General features: G+C 45.8%; 1 protein-coding gene and 1 long non-coding RNA gene across 3 annotated transcripts in view; one reads left to right on the forward strand and one right to left on the reverse strand.

Moving 5' to 3' along the window:
• Positions 1-1,255: 1,255 nt before the first annotated feature.
• Positions 1,256-20,191, forward strand: part of CMTM7 (CKLF like MARVEL transmembrane domain containing 7) — a 55,342-nt gene continuing 36,406 nt past the window's right edge. The window contains exon 1 of one of the 2 annotated variants that reach the window (XM_037008634.2): positions 1,256-1,488. In XM_037008634.2, coding sequence (XP_036864529.1) covers positions 1,330-1,488 — 159 coding nt within the window. In that variant the 5' untranslated portion in view covers positions 1,256-1,329. The remainder of the gene's footprint in view (positions 1,489-20,191) is intronic. The other variant, XM_037008635.2, reaches the window with a different exon arrangement.
• Positions 1,495-13,125, reverse strand: LOC118970575 (uncharacterized). The gene is made up of 3 exons (XR_012125766.1): positions 11,632-13,125; positions 10,894-11,046; positions 1,495-9,539 (listed from the first exon to the last, which is right to left on the reverse strand). It is a non-coding gene; the product is annotated as an uncharacterized lncRNA (long non-coding RNA).

The raw sequence follows: 20,191 nt of genomic DNA on the forward strand, positions 1-20,191 counted from the left end.
CTTATGTCCACCAAAAAACCTTACCAGAATGTTCGCTACAGCTTTATTGGGAACAACAGGATGAATCTCAGATGCATTTTGTTGGATGTTTTGTTCGTGAAAACAGCAACAATGAAAAAGAAACAAAGGCTTTTACTTGGAGTCTCAGAATTGCCATTCCCAGAGCACAGATCTGGCACAACCAGAAAACGTGTCCTGTCTGTATGGAAAAAGCAAGGGTTTTTTATGGGGTAGGGGGCAATACATGATTTGGGTAGAGGAGGAGGAGAAAAAGAATTATGGATTGGTCCTAACACGCTGAGCTGTTTGGTTTATACTATACTTTGTTGAACTAATTCATTATTATTATCAAACGAACTGCACTTCATAAAGTTCATGGTGACAGTCTTTTATGATTCCAACATCAGTTGCCCTGTTGGTTTTGTGAGCAATCACTTTTAAAATAATTGCCATTTCTGGCCCAGTTCAAATGGCCTTTTAGCCCAGTTCAAAAGTTCATTAGTCAGAAAGGAAATAGGAGCTTCAAAGTGGAATGGTCCCATACCCAGAAAATTTACACGCCAGTGAAAGAAGCCAGATGCAAATGAAAAATTCTTGATTTCTTCAAGTATATCAAGTCCAAGAACAGGCAAAACTGATCTATACTGACAGAAAGCAGAATGTAGTGGTTGCCTGCGGCTTGGGGGCAGGGGGTGCCGTGAGGTAAGGCAGATTGGGGAGCAGCACGAGCGAACGTTTGGGGTTCTGGCACGTTCTATGTGGCGATCCGGTGGTGGTTACACAGGTGTACACAAAGAAAAATCAGTGGAGCCAAAGACGGACGGTTAGGGCACTTTAGTGTACGTAAGTTATTTTTCAACAACGTACTCAGCACACATACGCAGCCACACCCACACGCGACCCCACAAGGCTCAGATCCAGCTGCGGTCCGGCCGTGCCACTTCGGGGAGGCCACGGCCCGCGGCCCACTGTCCTCCGCCCTCGGGGCCCACTTCCGCGCGTCGCCCAGGGCGGGGACTGAGCCGGCACGGCCCATTTCGGCCCGGCCCCGCCGCCGGCGCGTGTCCAGCGATCAGGGGACGCCTGCCCACCTCGGGCCGCCCCCGCCGCCTTCCCGGCCCGGCCCCGCCCACTCGCAACCTAGCCCCGCCCCCGGCGCCCAGCGCCCCTGCCTTGCTGCTGCCCCTCCCGACGTCCCTGACGCCCACCGCTTCCCGGCCCCGCCCCGTCCTGCCCCGCCCCGCCCCCGCCCGCCCGACACCACCGCCCCTTATCTAGCCCGTCGGCCGCGGCCCCGCGAGGCGGCCGGCGGCGGGCAGCGGCCGCGCGATGTCGCCTGGAGCCGGGCTTGTCCGCACCTCGAGCAGCAGCGGCAGCGTGCTCGGACCCGGGGCCAGCGCGGGGCAGCCGGGCGCGGGCCCCTCGGAGGGGCTGCTGGACCCCGTGTACCCCCGCACCCACGCGGCCCTGCTGAAAGTGGCGCAGATGGTAAGAGAGGCCCGGGGTGCAGGAAGGGGTCCCAGGAGGTGACGCGCCAGGCGCCGGAGCATCACGCCGCGGGCGGGGCGGGTACCGCGCCGCGAAGTCAAGTTGGAGGAAGACGTCAGGCAGGGTGCCCGGGCACCCCGAGCTGTAACCCAGCCGCCAGCCCTGCTCTCCGGGGTCCCAGGTTTGTCCAGGCACCTCTCTCTGGGGCCTGGCCCAACGTCTGACAGAAACCGCAGGCAAACGTTCTTTTCGTCTTCCTTCCTCTTTGAGCCGCGCCGCCCTGACCCGAGCGGGGGTGGGAGAGTCGCCCCGCGCCGAGCTGAGGCAGCGCAGCCGAACTCCCCGCCCTGCGGCCTCTGCTGTGCTCCGAACGCGGGGGCCCTCCTGCTGTGGGGCGGTGTCCCCCGGAGAGGAGGGCCCAACTCCAGCCCTGTGGGGAAAAGAACGGGGTCCCCGGGCAGCCGTCGGTGTCCCTGTCCTCCCAAGTTCCAAGGGAGGGCCCAGGCGATCAGTGGCGAAGGTCTGTTTAGACGGGCTAGTTTTTGCCCCTTCCCCGAGGGATGCTGTTGAAGTCCCCCAGTGGAAGCCTGACACCCCGGCTTTACAAGCCCTGTATATACTGCTTTTTCTATTTATACGTACCTGTGATAAATTTTAATTTATGAACTAGGCATAGTAAGAGACTGACAATAATAAAATAGAACAATTCTAACAATATATTGTAATAAAAGTTGTGAATGTGGTCTCTTGCTTTCTCAAAATACCTTTGCTGTACTATATTCACCCTTCTTCCACTTGAGATGATGTGAGATTATAAAATGCCAAGGTGAAGACATGGAGTGAGGGGAGCGACTGAGCATTGATTGTCACTTAGCTTTAGGCTGCTATTGACTTTCAGGCGATTTATCAAGGGGATCATCTGCATCCGGACCTTGGAGCTCAGATAACTGAAACCACAGATAAGGAGGTACTACTACTGTACTTATTTTGGGGAGGCAGAGTTGCCTGAGTGGGGGTCAGCTCCAGAGACAGGCAGGTGACAGCCTGGGCTCTGAGTGTGACCAGCGTGGTGCAGGAGCTTCTCAGGGCAGACACTCTCTGGCCTGTTGTCTTGTCTGCCATTCATTTCTTTTCTCCCTTCTCATTTTTTTCCCTCTTTAAACAGTCTTACTCTCAAACACCTTTTCCCATTTGTCTGATGTGTTTTGAAACTGGGTTGGGCTGTTTGTAACTCTCCATTCATTGTAATGTTTGCAGCAAGAGTAGTGGATGGGGAAGTGATAGTTTTGAAAAGGGATGTGGACATAGGAATGTGGGGAGAGGAGCGAGGAAGGTTCCAGACCCAGAAGCTGGGGCCTGCTGAGGTGGACCAGCCCCAGGGTCTGGACCCCTGGCACCGTCATGCTGTGTGTAGAGGGGGCTCTTATTTCCTGTTTGGCCTAGATACGAAGGGAAACGGGACCGAGTTCCCTTTTCTCTATGGAGGGTGTCCAGATGGACCAAAAACTAGGAAGCAGAGGCATGTTAGCTACTACTAACAAAAAAAAATTGTGCTGACCAATGTTGACTTGAGCAAGGCATTTTTTGACTCAGGCTAAGACCGCTGATCAGCCAGGTAGAGGGGACCAGCCTACCTACCCATCCTTAAAAGGCGGGTTGGGGTGAGATCCTGCCTGAGTCGATGAGTATAGTGGACAAAGATCTGAATCAGAAACCTTCATTTGGTCCATGAGTTTGAGACAAAGGTAATGGGAGTGAGAAGGTTTCAGGTTGGTCCATGAGGTTGGTGGACAAAGATTGTGGAGAAGAGAAACCTCCATTTCATTTTAAGCTCCTCAGCTAGCCTCTTGTCTGTGGCCCTTGTGCCAAGTTGCAGGTGACAGTGATGGGGCCTGGATGTTTCAAAGAGAGAACAAAAACTTGGAGAATTGCTTCTCTGTGTGACCCTCTTAAAACCATTCCCAGAGGTTTCTTACACCTTCTTCCTTCCCTGGGGAACCCCCTGTGGCTGCAGGCTGGTTTGAGCAGAGCCCCGGGAGTGAACTTGCCCTTGCAGGGTGGTCATATTACAAAAGAGAGACTGTCACAAAATAGGGCTGTCTGCTCGGGCCCCTTGTGTACCTCTTCCCCATTCTCCTCTCCTCCTCTCTTCCGGGATGCCTGTTTGGGCATTTGCTGTTCTCTTGTATCCTTGGCTGGAAAACAATCACATAGTCAAGTTCTAACACTGGGGAAGCAGAAGCCGCTAAAGTGGTGCCACCCTTTGGGCACTCTATCTGTGGGTCTCTTGATTTTGAGCACTGATGTCTTATTTGCATCCTAAACAGACTGACCCTTATGTCCTAGACTTCCCATAAAGTTTTCATCATCATCTGATCAACAGACCTGTCAAAATATTACCTTAAAAAATCATTGCAAAGGATGTTCCCTTGGAGAACAACTTCTTTGCTTTGAGTTCCTCCTGAGTCCACCACTATCAGAGAAATGAGAAGGTGAGAAAGCAGGAAGAATTTCTATATTGTCATTCTACTTGTCATTTTAACAAATCCTTATAATCCTGTGGCCCTGGTGACTTAGTTTCTTTGGTCTTGCTCTTCAGACTAGACACAGTCACAGTTTTTGACCCCCAGGGACTAGTTTTGTGTGTGTGTGGTTTATAGCTATGTTTTTTGATCCCTGCTATTGTTTATGAAAATGTGCTAGGAATTGTATACTATATACCATGTATGTGCCATGAAATGTTTTTAAAAATCCAGCAAAGTAATATGTTTGGCAAATGAGGAAACTGGCTACTAAAGTCACACAGCTGTCAGCGGCAGGGGTGGGGCCAACCCAGGCCTCCCTGGCCTGGTGTGCCAGAAGACCCAGAGTTGTTGCTTGTTAAGAGATTCAGGGAAATTAGTGTCACAGCAAGACACCACTTCACACCCAGTAGGATGGCAACAGCATAAAAAATAAAGCAGCAAGCCTAAGGATGTGGAGGATCTAAAGAAATCAGACCCTCCTACACTGCCAGTGTGAACGTAAAGTAGGGTAGCCACTTTGGTGACTAGTCCGGCAGTTCCTCAAACCATTCAACAGAGAGCTGCTGTATGATGCAGCAGTTCCACTCCTTATTGTGTACTCAAGAGTAAATGACAGCATATGTCCACGCAAACATGTCCATCAAGGTCCATAGCAGCATTATTCCTGATTGCCAAAAAGTGGAAAGGGCCCAAATGTGATAGATAAAACATGGCACATCCATATAATGGAATGTTATTCAGCAGAAACAGGACTGAAGTACTGATCATGTCATGCTATAACTGAATGAACCTTGAAACATGGTAAGTGCAAGAAGCCAGATGCAAAAGACCATATACTGTATGATCCCATTTGCATGAAATGTCCACAGCAGGCAGATGAGTAGATAGTGGCTGCTTTGGGCTGGAGACTGAGGAGCAATGGGGAGTGGCTATTCATGGGTATAAGGTGTCTTTCTGGGGTGATGAAGATTCTACAATTGGTTGTGGTGGTGGTTGCCCAACTCAGTGACTAGACTAAAAACCACTGAATTGAACACTTTAAATATGTGAATTAAATCTCAATAAAGTGTTAGAAATAGATCCGGGCAAGAGTTGGGGATGGGGGGAACTACTTTGCATGAAGCCACTGGGTGTGGGAGGGCCACACCATACTTCTCTCTTGGTGACCCCCCACATCCACGGCTAGAGGAAGGAATGTCCACCTGCAAGCCTCAGTGGAAACTGCAAGTCTGAGCTGGAGAGCTGGTCTCCTGGCGTCATCTGGGTGCCTGAGGGGCCTGAGCTGGAAAGGATGTTCTGAGGTCTGAAGGGTACCTGAAGCCCTTGCTTGTGGCCTCACCAGCAACATTCCTCGTCAGTCTGTTTGTTCAGCAGACATTCATGAGGGCCACGTCCACCTCCATCTCTGCAGAAGCAGATGGCTGTGACAGAGCCCTTGCCTTTAGGAAGGCTTTAGTTCCACTGAGAAAACAGACAAGTCCCAAATTGTCAGGGACATAAAAGCCCTGATTGTTGACCGCATTAGGGAGGAAGGATGGAGGGAAAACGAAGGTATCATTTGAGTTAAATCTTCAGAGATGAGTGTGGTTTGTCAGCTTAGGAGTGCCCTGTTTACCTCACCAAGCCTTTATTCAGGGTGTGTGAGCTGGAGAGAAGTGATATGTTGCAGGTGGTGGACTGGAAGAAGATACAGCATGAGCCAATATCCGGGCAGTTCCTAACCTTCCTTCCCACGACATTGAGAGAGGCTTTCATCTCATTTATTGAGCATCTGCTGCATTCCTGTGGGAGGTATGTGCTGTGCAGCAGTTAACAAGAGAGACCCTTTCTGCCTGTGCAGGAAAGCAGAGACTGTGACATCTGCAGAACCATATGGAAAGAGAATCAGAATGTTGTTTCATACACAGCAAAGATGGAAGCCTAAATGTGTTCCAGAAGGTTAAGTTTTTTTTTTTTTTTTTTGAGAGGGCATCTCTCATATTTATTGATCAAATGGTTGTTAACAACAATAAAATTCAGTATAGGGGGGTCAACGCTCAATGTACAATCATTAATCCATCTCAAGCCTAATTCTCGTCAGTCTCCAATCTTCTGAAGCATACAGAAGGTTAAGTTTTTTATTCAGCAAATGTTTGAGCACCTATTGTATGCTAGGACACTTTGGAAACAAAAGGAAGCAAGACAGATCAGCCCCTGTCCTCATACTCCAATAGGGAACATAAACATTAATAAAATGATTGCTGATACATAACTATACAGTGGGACAAAAGCTAGGAAAGAGAAATATTCCATACCACAGAGAACTAATGAGGGCATCTGACTTGTCTGGGAGGTAAGAGGAATACTGAAGGATGAGGGAACAGCATTACTGGGAGAAGAGCACAGATAGTGGCTCTGAGACTGGAGGAAGGAGTATTGCTAGGGTTGGAGGGGAGGGGACAACCTTGTGTGGGTGAGAATGGAGAAACATGCAGGGACAAGAACCCACCATCTGCCAGATCCTGATGAGGGTCTGGTCCTTAATCAAAGAATATCAGGGAAGCATCATGTTAGTATCAACCCTCCGTTGACATAGTGGTTCTCTCTCAACTTGGGGCTGAACTGCCTGCAAGGGGTTATTTTGGAATTTCATGGAAGCATTTTTGGTTGTCACAGGGATTAAGATCAGATTGTGCATACATTTTATTTCAGGATAGTAATGGGGGCTTTGCAAATATTTAATATCCTAAAGAGATGCTTTGTGTGAAGTAGAACTGAAGGAGCCTACCCCAGCTGGATGCGCCCTGAGCGGATGTGAGTCTGGTGGGGAGCACAATGTTTTCTGGCAGGGAGGACATCCTCAAGTCCCTCCTGGAGGTCAGGGCAATTAGGGGCTTCACTTCAGGAATTCACAGCCCCGTTCCCAAACCGAATTAGACCACAGGGAGTCTCAGCCCCTCGTACAGCTGTAAATAGACCTGTGAGTGGAAAACGACCAGCCTAACCCAGAATGGTCCATCCCTCTGCGCTCTGATTTAGATCTGGGTCAGGCCATCCAAAGCAATGTGCACACCCAGCTCCTGTTTCCTGGAAGCTGGAGAGTTAAAGGCAGCAAAGAAACTCACTGCCAGGATTCTCTTGAGCCCAACCCAACCCTGATCCAAGAACGAGAAACTACTGTTTCTATCAATGGTAAAACAAAATGAAAATAATGAAACATCATAAGTATGGGCTTTATATCCAGTAACAGAAGTAATGTTTGTTCCTTGTAGAAATTTTGAGAAACACCTAGAGGAAGGTATACGCTCCCAAACTCCTCTCCCTGAGATTAATATTTAAAGTAAAATGTTATACTGTTTCATAGTAGACATGCATAATTTGGGAGTGTGTGTTTTACAAAATGAAGATCTATACATATTTTATGAAGTGCTTTTTTTGCTTTATATGTGATGAATGTTTTCTCATGTCACTTAACATTCATCTGCAATTTGGTTTTTAATAGTGTTACTGTATCCAGTCCTGGATGTACTGTGGTCTCTGTGACCAGCTCCTCTCCCTTACTGTGGCCCAAGGAGCTTCTGGTTCTGCCCAAGGCTGTGATGAACTTCCTTGTAAGAACTCCTAGTGTACAGATCTATAAAGAACTTCCTCAGGATACATGAGGTGACCTCTTACAGAGAGAGAAATGAAGTTCTTCTTGCCCTTCAGAGCATGGTGGCATTAAACAGTTATCTAAACTTTTAGCATCTAGAAATACAGGTATCTCTTTATCATCCAGAAATTTCAAGGAGCCAAATGTGATAGCAATATTTTAAGTTGTAATAGTGTTTTTGGTGTCTGAGAGTTTGGAAAAGGAACAATGAAATTGACAGGCTGGAGAATTCTGCAGTGCTTTTAAATGCACTTGCACTTCAGTCATGGCAATAGCATGTGCCTATGTTTAAAGAATCGTAGTTCTACACAGGTGTGAGGGCTTATTTATTCTGCCTGCAGAGTATGTGGATCTTAACTACTGGCAAGAAGTCCCCTCCAGGCCACCCCGAATAACTACCTGCCCCCAGATTGGTAACCACTGGCCAGAGGAGATGGTACTGATGAAGACACCAGCTGAAGGGTCCGCCAGGCTGCAGGGGCTGGGGTGGAGTGGGGTTCTGGAGAGAGTCCCATGGGTTTCTGTCATTAGAGTGGGTCCTAGAGACCCTCCAGGGCAGTCCTACGCCTCACTTGGGGGACTCCCTGTGTGGGTCAGTGTGTTTATTTAAGTTCTTGTGTTAGGGAGGCCCTCCTCTGCACCCCCTTCCTCCCTCCCCCGCTTCTCAGCACCACAAGAAGTCCATCTGTTTCCTCCCTGCTGCCATCTGCCTGCTCAGCTGGCCGGCATGCTGCCCACAGAGGCCTCTCTCTGACCTGCCGCCTGCCACATGCTCACTGTCTTTGTCACCAGCTCGGCTCAGTGGTTCTCTCACCCGCTGCTCACTCCCTGGCCATTCCACACTGGGGTCCTTAGCAACTCCTGGCATCAGCAGCCTGGCTCAAGGCCTGGCTCTGGCTGCCAGTTGCTCAGCAGCTCCGCTCTGGCCCTGGCAACAGGAGGATGGGTGGGAATCTGTCCCTCCTCCCTGCCCCCGCCCATCCCACGCTCCCTGGCGGAAATCATTAACAGAAGCTTCTTGGCCTCCTGCAGAGAAAGCCTTGCACCTGGCATGGCATGGACATGGCCCTTCCATTTCCTGGGGCAGTCACACTCATTTTAAAATTGTTATTTTGCTGCAAATAGATAGGATAAATTGAGTGATAAAGAGAAATTGCCTGTGAAGCAGTTTCCACATATTATCCACAGAAAGGATTGTTGTGAAACTTAAGAGAAAAACAGTATCATCCTGACTTTTAAAGATGGAGAAAATGAAACTCCTTCAGAGGGGAATGGGAAGTGGGAAAAGGAGAAAATAATTAAATGCTTTCAGGTACAGAGTAAATTGGAACCTTCTGGAAAATAGAATTAGGTCTAGTATGACCTCAATATGTTTTTACTCATTTCTTCCTCTTTGATTTTCTTTATTTCCCTCAGAAGGTAGAAACAACATTAATATTGTTTACAAAGAACTCTTTCTTGAACTTTCCTCTCAAATGATGGAAGTGTTATTTAATAATAATAAGGGCACCTATCACTGAGTTCCCATCAGGTGATAGCCACTGCACTAGGTGCTTTACATAGTCACTTCATTTAATCCTCCTAATAGGTAGGGCATTATCTGCATTTTACAGATGAGGGAACAGGTGCAGAGAGGTTAGGTATTTTGCCCAAAGTCACAGAGCCATAAATACTGAAGTTGGGTTTTGGGCCAGGCAGTTTGAGTCCAGATCCTGAGCTCATAAAAGGACAGTTTGGGGTCATTTCTTTTTCATTATCAATAAGCCATATGTATTTTCACATATCACTTAAACTTGCTTGGAGACAATGTTGTAATAACTGCATATGCGTCCAGTATTTGGTTGCACTATAATTTATCCATTTGGCTCCTCATTGGTGGGCAGGCTTCAGCAGACCTGAAAGGAGGTGCAGTGAGATAAGACAGCAGGTGCAAGTGACAATTTCACCCTTTGCCAGAGATGAAATCAGTAGGAGTGCGGAAAACCCCTCACCAGGGTATCAAACAGTGTGTGTATGGTATTTTAGAAAGTGTGCACGTTACCCACAGAGCTGCTGGAAGGCTTAAGAGGAAACCATCATTATTAATCCTCATTTTTAAGTTCTGAGTTCTGGAAGGATTGGAAAGAGAAATGGGAACTAAGGTTTAGTGTCTGCTCTACTATGTTAGGTGATTTTTATGTGCAGTTTTCCTTGGTTTAGCCCTTCTAGTGATTCTGTATGTTATTTATTTTCCCCTTCTTTTGGTTGAACAGGAGCTGGGAGGTTTTGTAACTTGCCCAAAGTTCAAAGTATCCATTCAATTCTAGAGCCAGCACTTGAACCCAGGTGTGGCCAAGCCTAGCCTTTTCCCACCGTGGTCTGCCATCTTTCCAAGTGTGGTGAGCAGGCTCTTAGGCTCACCCAAGATAGCAGACACCCTAGGGTGACCCCCAATGAGTTACAACCTGTGTAATTCCAGCCTCTTGAAAAGTGGGAGGGGTCATGTGACTTGCTTCTAACCAATAAAATAGAGCAAAGGTGAGGGGTATCGTTCCAATGATACGTTGCAGATGTAATTCAGGTCCCACATCAGTTGATTCTGAGTTCATCAAAAGGAGATTACCTTCCAGTGGGCCTTGTTCCATCAGATAAAGTCTTTAAGGAGGTACTGGGTTCTTCCCAAAGAGGGATATTCTCCTGCTGGCCCTGAAGGCATAACTCCTTGCTGGGAAAGGCCTAGCAGAAGGCCATGTGGCATGCACCTATGGGCCATATCTAGAGCAGCTCTCAGCTGACAGCAAGAAAACAGGGACCTCAGTCCTTCACCTGCAAGGAATTGAATTCTACCCACAACCATGTAAGTCCAGAAGAGGACCTCAAGGCTCAGATGAAACCCCCAACCTGGACAACATCTTGCTTGCAGCCTTGTGAGACCCTGGGCAGAAGACTCCTGGCCAGGGCTCCTGACCCTTGGATATTGTGAGAATGACAAATGAATGTTGTTTTAAGCTCCTTAGTTTGTGGTAATTTGTTACACAGTAGTAGATAACATCCCCAGAAGCCCCTGTATTCTTCATCAGCTCTGGCTGCCATGTGGCTGCTCCTCAGCAAGGAAAGATGGGGCAACAGTAGTGCAGGAGCCAGAAGGTGCTATGCCATTTTTATAGTGATAAAATTTTTATAGTCATATGTCATTGAATTCCTGTGGAGCAAATCTGTTGAGTTCTTGGTCTGGGCAGTGTACTGAAGGCATTATTTGCAAGAACTCACCTGTCATTATGACATCCCTCAGAGGTGCCGTATCCCCATTTTACAGATGAGGAAGCTGGTGTGTGGCCCTGTCTGCAGCCACTAGGCTTGTGAGAGCTGCCTCCATCTCCCAGCTGTCCCAGCTCTCCTCCACAGTCGCTTCCAAGAGCCGTTCTAAAAAACAATGGTTTTACAGTTGTTAACATTGTATTTACCTTCAAAAAATAGATAACATTCCCATGATCAAGATTTTAAAAGTACAAAAGACCCCCAGTTCTCACTTTCCCTCCCCAGAGGTTACCAGTGACACTAATTTCTTATATTTCCTTGAGGAATTACTTTGTGCATGTGTGTGTGTGTGTGTGTGTGTGTGTGTGTGTCTGTCCCCCACCCCAGTGAGAGCATACTTATCCTCGCTTCTCTGTATTTGCATTACTGAACTTTTCCAGCATGGAGAGAATTCCATATCCATTCAGAAAGAGTATTCTCATTCTCCCCATTCTCTTTAACAGCAGCATTGTTGTTCCAGAGAATGGATTTACCGTAATTTATTTGCCCAGCGCCTAGTGATAGCATTTAGGTTATTTCCCATCTCCTGTTATCTCACGGTGCTCTAATGTATACCCCTGCACATATCCTAGTTTCATGTGTGCTCAAGAATATCAGGAGAAATTCCTAGAAGTAGAATTCCTGGGCCATTTGTTGCCTGCTGTTGGAAATTTTTTCTTATGTTCTAAAACACAGATTCCCAAACATCACCTTGTGACCTCCACGAGGGCGTCAGGGGTCTTCCACATCACTGCCATTGGGAAAGACTAGTGTTCAGACGGTGTTGAGTTCCCCTGCTCTGGTCTCCCACTTTGCTTTAAGATACTAGGAACCAAGGTCTGGAAACATGACCAGGATTTTTCTTAGAATTTCCGAGCGTCCATCACAGGGAGTGTTGGAGTCAGCTTCCCTAGAAGTAGAACTAGAGACCAGGATTCTTGTGCAACTGGTTTGAGAGCAGGAAGTAGGCCAGGGCAGAAGGGGCTAGACAAAGGCTGGGTTTTGAAGTCTAGCCTCAGCCTGATCTTTCAGGGGACTCTGGAAAGTGTGGCACACCAGACAGTCTCCTGTTAGGAGGCAGTGAAGCTGGGATTTTGTATCCTTCATCGGCTACGGACCAGGGAAGGGAGCAGATAAACTCTTAGGGACCTCCCAGCCGGACAGGGGCAGCAGTCCCGGGGAAATTAGGTGGGAGGAGCTGGCGCAGCGCCCCCTGCAGGAGCTGGGGAGGGATGCACTGAGCTGGTGAAGCCCCAAGAGCAGGACACCAGTGGACTGCTGTGTTCCGCAGGAGCCGCTGGGATTGTTTCCGGCCTTTCTGGGCTCTGCTGAGGCTCGAAGCTTACACCCTCCGGGGACATACAAACCTGACTGCAGCCTCCTTCCACCCGCAAAACTGGTTTATCGGTATTCTTGTCCAGGCACACACACACACCCCCAGCTCTGCAATGCCAGGCAGCTGCCTGACAGACCCACAGGATTTTGGTGTTACCTTTTCCTGTCTACTTAAACAGTGATGTTATTTTTTTCAACTCCTATTTGAAACAGGGGAGAGGAAAACAATGTTTACTGAGTGAAAAATAAAATCAGTAAGGAGCAAAATTATTTCTGTAATCTTTTACAGGGAATTAGAAGCAGTATCACTGTAGCATAAATAATTTGTTTTAACTCTTCAGAAGGAGCTAAGATCATAACCACAGAAAAAGTTTCCTGGAGAACAATATTTTATTTCACAGATGGGGCTATATTGACACATACTGTTAAGAGTTTCACTCACACTTGGAAAAGGTAAAAGAGGACCACTGACATTCATTTTATGAGGGTTCCTGGAGTGTCACCTTTATTGAACAGTGTGTTCTGTTTACTGATTGTCACTTGAGGCAGAAGAAAGAGCTAATGCAGCCCCTGGGCCCGATAGGGGTCTCCTTGCCGACAGTCTACCATCACAGTTTGTGGGGACATCAGTCCTGTATTTAGAGATGAGATCGCTGCTTCAATATACAGTTGACTTAGTATGGCTTAGGGATGAAGAATTGCTTTTCAGTTGTAGAGGGTTGAATGGTAGCCTCCCAAAGATATATCCACACCCTAATCCTGAGAACCCGTGAATGTTACTTTATTTGCAACAAGGGTCTTTCCAGATGAAATTAAGCTGAGGGTCTTGAAATGATTATCTGGGAGGCCCCTAAATCCAATGACAGGTGTTTTTGTGACAGACACCCAAGGGAGGAGAAGGCGATGGTGCTGTGGAGTGTGGCAGAGTGCAGTGGTGCAGCCATGAGCCCAGGAATATCGGGACAGCCACCCGAGGCTGGAAGAAGCAAGGAGAGGTTCTCCCGAGAGATTCAGTTCTGTGGTGCCTTGACTTCAGCCCAGTGGTACTCATCTCAGATGTCTGACCTCCAGAAGTGTGAAAGAATAAATTCCTGTTATTTTTAAGCCACCAAGTTTATTGTAATATGTCACAGCAGCCACAGGAAACTAATACAACCAATTCAAGACTTCCCATTGCAGTCAGATGCTAAAAATCTATAGCATAGTAGACTGTGGACATTTAATGTCATCTTCTTTAAAAAGCACTTTGCTAATTTCCAGGAATGATGTTTCAGAGAGGTGATGGCCACTCTCTGCCACTCTGGATAGCGGTTACATCTCTGTCTTCTTTATTTTGCTACATCTTTTTCCTTAAGTGCTTATTCAAAGAGAGAATCAGTCATGAATTTCTGCTGAGAACAGCAGAACCATAAAGACAGCGCAAAAGTGAACAGGACATCAGAGTCATTCTCAGATGGCAGGGTGGACACAAACGATAAGATGCTGCAGCTCAAAATACATGTATTAAGGTGATCAAACTAGCCCTGCTTAATCTACTGCTAGTGAAATAGTTACTGTTTTTTTCATGGTTTGTAGAAGAGCCTGGTGATTTAAGTCTCTAAATTATAGATACTTTTATAACTTTTTATTTATGAATAATTCCAGATTTACAGACACTTGGCAGAAGCAGTGCCAAGAACTCTCCCTTTACCTTTCCCCCAAGTTCTCAACTGTTCTCCTTTTACCGCATTTGTTCATAATCACTTTCCATTTATAGACATACTGTTTTTCCTCTGAACCATTTGAGCGTAAGTTGGCAGACATAATGCCCTTTTGCACAGTGGTACCTCAGAGTGTATTTCCTAAGAAGAGGGACCTTCTCGTGTATAACTGCAGTACACTTACTTAAATCGGTAAATTCACAGCACCACGCCCCTGTTTAATCTACCAGCCTTATTCAGATTTCATCAGTTGACCCACTATTGTCCTTTTCCTGGCCTAGGATCCCATCCCAGATCACGAGTTGCATTCAGTTGTCAGATATCTTTAATCACTTTCAATCCGGAGCAGCTTTTCTTGTCTTTCATGACCTTGACATTTGTGCAGAGCCTAGGACAAAGCAGTACCACTGTGGGATATTGAAGTCGGTTTGGCAGGACCCTCTGATTCTCAGCATTTTGTAGCTACAAGGGAGGCAGAAGAGAAATGAAAGAGAAGTCCGGTTTGCATTATGAACACTTTATCTCAGTTTCAGTGCCTTCGTTTTTACAAAAGACCCTTCTGCAAACTTCCTATCTGAGGTTAATATTTAATAGTTCATGTTGAGCTTAACTGCATGTCCTGTCTTCAAAAAAATAAAAGTCTTAGCTCAAACGTCACATCCTTGGGATAATGGCTAAAATGTCTGGAGGGCTTATACCCCACCAAGTCCTATTCTGTAAACAACGACGTGAAGTACCTCATGTAATCCTCTGTCATTTAGGGACTCTGTCATTTAGGTATTTTATGCCAAGCATATGAACTCACGGCAATCATGCAGCCAGATTCTGCTGTACAGGGTTTAACTCCATGGCAGGGGTGTTTAGCTGTTCACCAAAAACTCGTGCTCTCTCTTCACAGTGTGGGGTTGTCTCTGGTTGGCAGCTGTGCGGCCACAGGCATTTCCTGCAGTCTTTTGTTTAAGGAGGGTCGTGCAGCTCGTTCTCACCAATGGAGTGAGAGTAGAAGTGACACTTGTCACTTCCTGTCTGAGGCTTTTCAAAGGCAGGATTCTCTTTCCTTTTCTGTCAGCTATATGCAGAAGATTGTAAGCCCCTATTTTTCATGTGTTATAGATAAGGAAACAGAATCACACCCAGGTCTAGCAAGTGCCTGCTGCCTGTCTGCAGCTCCCAGTCCTGCCTTCAGGGCCATGCCTTCTCCAGCACCCCCCCAACTAAAGTGTCCCCCAGCTCCACCCAACCCCATCACCCTCCCCTGTTGCCACTCTGCCTTCTTCACAGAAGAAGTCTGTAAATCTGCCTTCTTCTCTAGCTGACACCCCCTTGTTCACTTCTCTGTGATGTATTTTCAGTGGTCTTCTCCCCCAGGACCTGCACTGCAGAGGGGCAGCAGCCCTTCTCTGGGTTACTGCAGGGCCATGCCTCCAGGTCCCGACCTGGTGCCAGAACATGGAAAGCCCTCACAATATATCTTTCTTTCTTTTTTTTTTAATGAATGAAAGCATATTTTCTTTGCCAAAACCTCTGGTAATAGCACTCCTTTCAAAAAAGTCAGCCTGGATGGAATGCTTAAGAGACTTGGACCTTCCTCAGAAGATGTGAAAATGCCGAGTGTGGGCCACGGGCCCAGAAGGTGCGGTGGGCCTGGGGCACGGAAGTCCAGGCCTGCAGGCCAGGAAGCTGGGAGTCCCCGCAGAGCGGTGAGCGGCCAGACAAGATGCAGGGGACCCAGTGAGGAGAGGCTAGGATGTCCATCCTGGAGCTTCTGATTACGATACAGCTTCTGTGCCATTGCCAGTGCGAGGGCACCTTTCTGCTTTATTTAGTTGAGCTGACAAGTTGCCATAAACTGACTGTCAAAATAGCAGTTTATTGTGCCAAAGCAAATGGAGGCAAGCCAAGGGTGAGGGTGTGCTTGTCAGGTTGTCGGCTGTCAGGACACGGTTCCTAGTTTAAAACACCACCAGGAGGCACTGAAAAGTTGCATTACTGTATTGGATTAGAGGCCGAAAGAATTGAATGCCAGAGGTGGCAAGCTCACTTTGGGATTCCTATTTCTGGCTCAGGTGCTAACCCTCTGGTGTGATCCTGGTCACAGACCTTTGCCTGGCAGACCCTCCTTCAAGTCACTTCAATGGATAAGTGTTCAGTGCCTACTCTGTTCCTGCACTGTGCCAGCTGCTGGGGGTACAGTAAGGAACAAGGCAGATCCAGCCCCTCCCCTGTGGGCAGAAAATCTAGATACTGAGCGGGGGTCATTTCATCATCTCTAAGGTGCTACTGTTGTAGGCATTGCTAAGAAAAAGAAAACATTAATTATATATAACACAAATCTCTTTCAACCCTTAGAATTATCATTTGATGCTCATGGAAAGAATCCCTTTAGACTTAATTAAACAGATTTTTTTATACTCTTGTGAATACATAAAAAGAAAAATTGATGAAGGAAAATAAATTTGTTTGGATACTCCTAAAACTTCTTTATAGTCTGAGCTTTCCTCTTCTTTTTTTTTTTTTAATAGTTTAACACATGCTGTTATCTTCTGTTCCATCAAAGATGTGAGCAATGCAGCCATTCCTTAGGAGAATCCATAAAAACTGAAAGCCACTGGTGCTGGGCTCAGGAGCTGGCTTTTGACTCCCATGACAGGAATGATGCTAAATGTGCCACATTCACCAGCCCGCCATCTCAGCCCCACAAGCTTCTGGTTCCAAGGGCTTGTCTCTGGGATTTTCTTCCACACTGCTGACACCCACACCACAAGTTTTGACACTAGCACATTAGCACGTGGCAGGCGGAGGTAACCACTTTACAACTGCTGTCTGGTCTGACAACAGCAACCATAAGATTCATGCCTGACTGAGGGAAGTAAAAATGTGCATGAATGAGCATCTTTGAATCAGTTAAGTGTAGTCAGTACGAGGGTGCTAAGTATCACGAAGGAGGAAGAGCAGGATGCTGTGGGCACAGACAGTGGGTCCTCCTGCCTAGGACAGACCTTCATGGGGAAAGAGCCTCCAGGCTGAGACCTGAGTGTGGGAGGGGGCAGGGCAGGAGGAACAGGCAGGAGGAGTGTTCTGGAGGAGGGAACGGCCTGTGCAAGTGCCCAGAATGGAGAGAGAAGGTAGACAATTTGAAAACTTGGTCAGTTCACAAAATGGGCTTTTTGGTAGTGGTAGAGGCGGAAAGAGCTGTAGCCACAGGAATAAGTTAGTGGTGGGTCCGTTAGGCTTTGACAACTTCTCAGTCACTGTCAACTGTCTCATAGAAACTGTTAGAGAAATTAGTGATGCAGTGAGCATGTTAATTTACCTGTTTCACCTGAGTCTTCCACTGAAGACATGTTATAGTTTTGGCATTTAATTTTTGTTTTGGGGATTCTATTATTACACAAATGTGATTAGAGTGTGATTAATTTAATTAGACCCAACAAATTAATTTTTTTTTAAATTCACCACTGGGCCCACCATCCCACAGATTCCACAGATCAATTATTTTGGGCCTTGTCTAAGTGTCTGCCTGAAGTTTGCAGAGCTCTAATCCTACTGAGTACAATCAGGAATTCTCCTTTTATTTTTTCATTGCAAAATACAGTATTTAGTAACATATCTCTTTTGCTGTAAGTCTTCATAATTATTCATATTATGTACAATCATCTAAGTGGATATTCTTTAATTTAACCATTCTCTTTTGAACATGCAGGTTGTTTTTGAGCTATTAGCTACTATAAATGATACTATGTTGATCATTTGCAGGGGTTGGCAAACTATAGCCCACTGTCCAAATCTGGCCTGCCACCTGTTTTTATAAATAAAGTTTCATTGGAAACAGCCAAATGGGATTATTTATGTTTGCACATGGTTGCTTTATTACAAAGGCAGAGCTGAATAGTTTTAGTAGAGCTTATATGGCCCCCAAAGCCTAAAATACTTACTCTCTGGTCCTTTACAAAAAAAGTTAGCCAACCTACTTTACAGTGTGTAGTAGAGCTTTCTGACTAGTGTTATTTTCCTTAAGATAAACTCTGAGATGGGATTATTCATTCAATGGATATATACATTATTTTGTTGATTTCAAAATAATTTCCAGTTTACAGCTTGAATATGGTCCATATAGATAGTGAAATATCATGAGAACAAATGAATGAGCCAGTTCATCGACTATTAGGAGATAATAGTAACTGGAAGCTGTTAAAGCAACTTTGGTCCATTTTGTTTCTGTTCATAGTTTGCCAGTTTACATCTTCATTATACCCCTGTCCACCCCAGCAGCACCCAGTTCTTTCATTTGCAGCTGTTCTCATAGTTCTTACTGTATTAGTGTAATGCTAGCTGCTGTCACAAACACACCCTCACGTTTCAATTCAACACTCTAGCCTTTCCTCTTCCTAGTTCCCTGGCTAGGCACCAACCACTACTCGGCTACAGGTTTGTGCTTTGGAAGGAGGAGCACAGATTTTAATATCACTTAGCCTTTCCCTGCTACAATTACAATTAATTTTAATTTTAAATTATTTATAAAATAGATACTATGTATTGTATAATACTCAATAGATAATAGATATATAATGATATATATTCACATAGTTCAGTTCAAAATTCACAAAGTCTAAAAGGGTAAACTGGAAAAATTTTCCCCCACCTCTGTTCCAGCCAGTCTCTGGTGGCAACATTGTTTCCAGGACTTGCTTATACTTGCTGTTCTGTACCCTTGCTTTTTAAAGTTTTTATTATGGGCCATTTTCAACGTAAGTGTACTGAGATTATAATGACCCCACACCTACCCATCATCTAGCTAAAACAGTTATCAACACATGGCCCATCTTGTTTCATCTATGTCTGCCCTTTACTGCATGGCTTATTTTGAAAGCAAATTCTAGGCTCCATATTTCAGAATGCATTGTTCTTAATAATGACCACTATTATATCATATCTTATTTTACTATTGTCACAACTTAACTAACAATAATTCCTTAGCATCATCAAATATCCAGGCTGTTCAGTGTTTTCCAGTTGTGGGTGTGTGTATGTTTTTAAACAGTTGGTTTGTTCTAATCAGGATCCAAACAAAAAACACACGTATTTCACCCATGTCTCTCTCAAATCTCTTTATCTATGAGTCCCTCCCCACTTTTTTCCTTATAATTTATTTCTTGAATAAATCAGGTTCTTCATTCCTGTGGTTCATTCCCACTGAGTAGATGTGCCCGAGTGCTGCCTTGTGTCACTAACAAGTTCTCCAGTTCTCGTATTTCCCACAAATTGGCAATTAGACCTAGAGTTTCATCAGATTCACATCTGTTTATTGTAAAACCACAACCTGGGTGGTGATGTGTATTTCCATCAGGAGATACCTGATGTCTGTTATCTTTGCGTTCATGGTGTTGAGACTGGTCTTGGGCACGGTGTTGGTCAGCCTGATCCCTCCATTATACAATGGGCACCTTGTGTTTTTCATGATTTTTCACCTTGCTGTTTTTATTTAACAGTATATATTAGAAATCATAACATGGGGTTCTGTAATTTGTAATTATTTATTTGCTTCTTCCCTCCCTTAATGTCTGCCCCGTAACTATCATGAGGGCTGGGAACATGTTTCAGAGTCTATTTTCAGGGAAATTCCTCCCCACTCCCCATCCCATATTGTGAGCTCCAAACAAAAGTTTCTTGGTTCAGTTTTCATTGTTAATGCTACACTCACCTTGAAAGTTTGCACTTTCTTTGTTGATCTTCATAATGTTACTTCAGCACTGCATTCACAGCTCCTGTTTGGTGCAGATCTCTGCTCCTCTCTTCATCTTTGACATTTCTTATTAAGTCTCCTTTAATCCCTTCTAACTTGAGGGAGAGGTGAGAGGTAAAGTACCAGTTACTAAGATAATAAATATTCAAATTGCACAGACCATCTGTCCCTGAACAGACGTCTACTTTACGTCAGTCTGAATCCTTTGTGCCTCAGAGCCAGGGGGAAAGGTGAAGAAAAATAAAGGCAGGAAGGGCCCTCTTCACTGGGGGAAGAGAGGCCGATGAGGTGGTGGCTTCAATTTGGTTTTTAATTCATACACAAAAAGAAACTCCTTCCAGAAAATTCAGTTAAGGAAGAGCAATGGTAACACAAGAATGTTATGTTATGGGGCCTGTAGATTGTTTACAATCATAGAATTGTTCTGTGGACCTAATGAAGGTTTATTTTGCCTTTAGTACATGTGGAGCATGTAATATGTGCCAGGCACTCT

This window comes from Manis javanica, chromosome 15 (assembly GCF_040802235.1).
Source record: "Manis javanica isolate MJ-LG chromosome 15, MJ_LKY, whole genome shotgun sequence".
In the NCBI taxonomy this organism is placed as follows: Eukaryota; Metazoa; Chordata; class Mammalia; order Pholidota; family Manidae; genus Manis; species Manis javanica.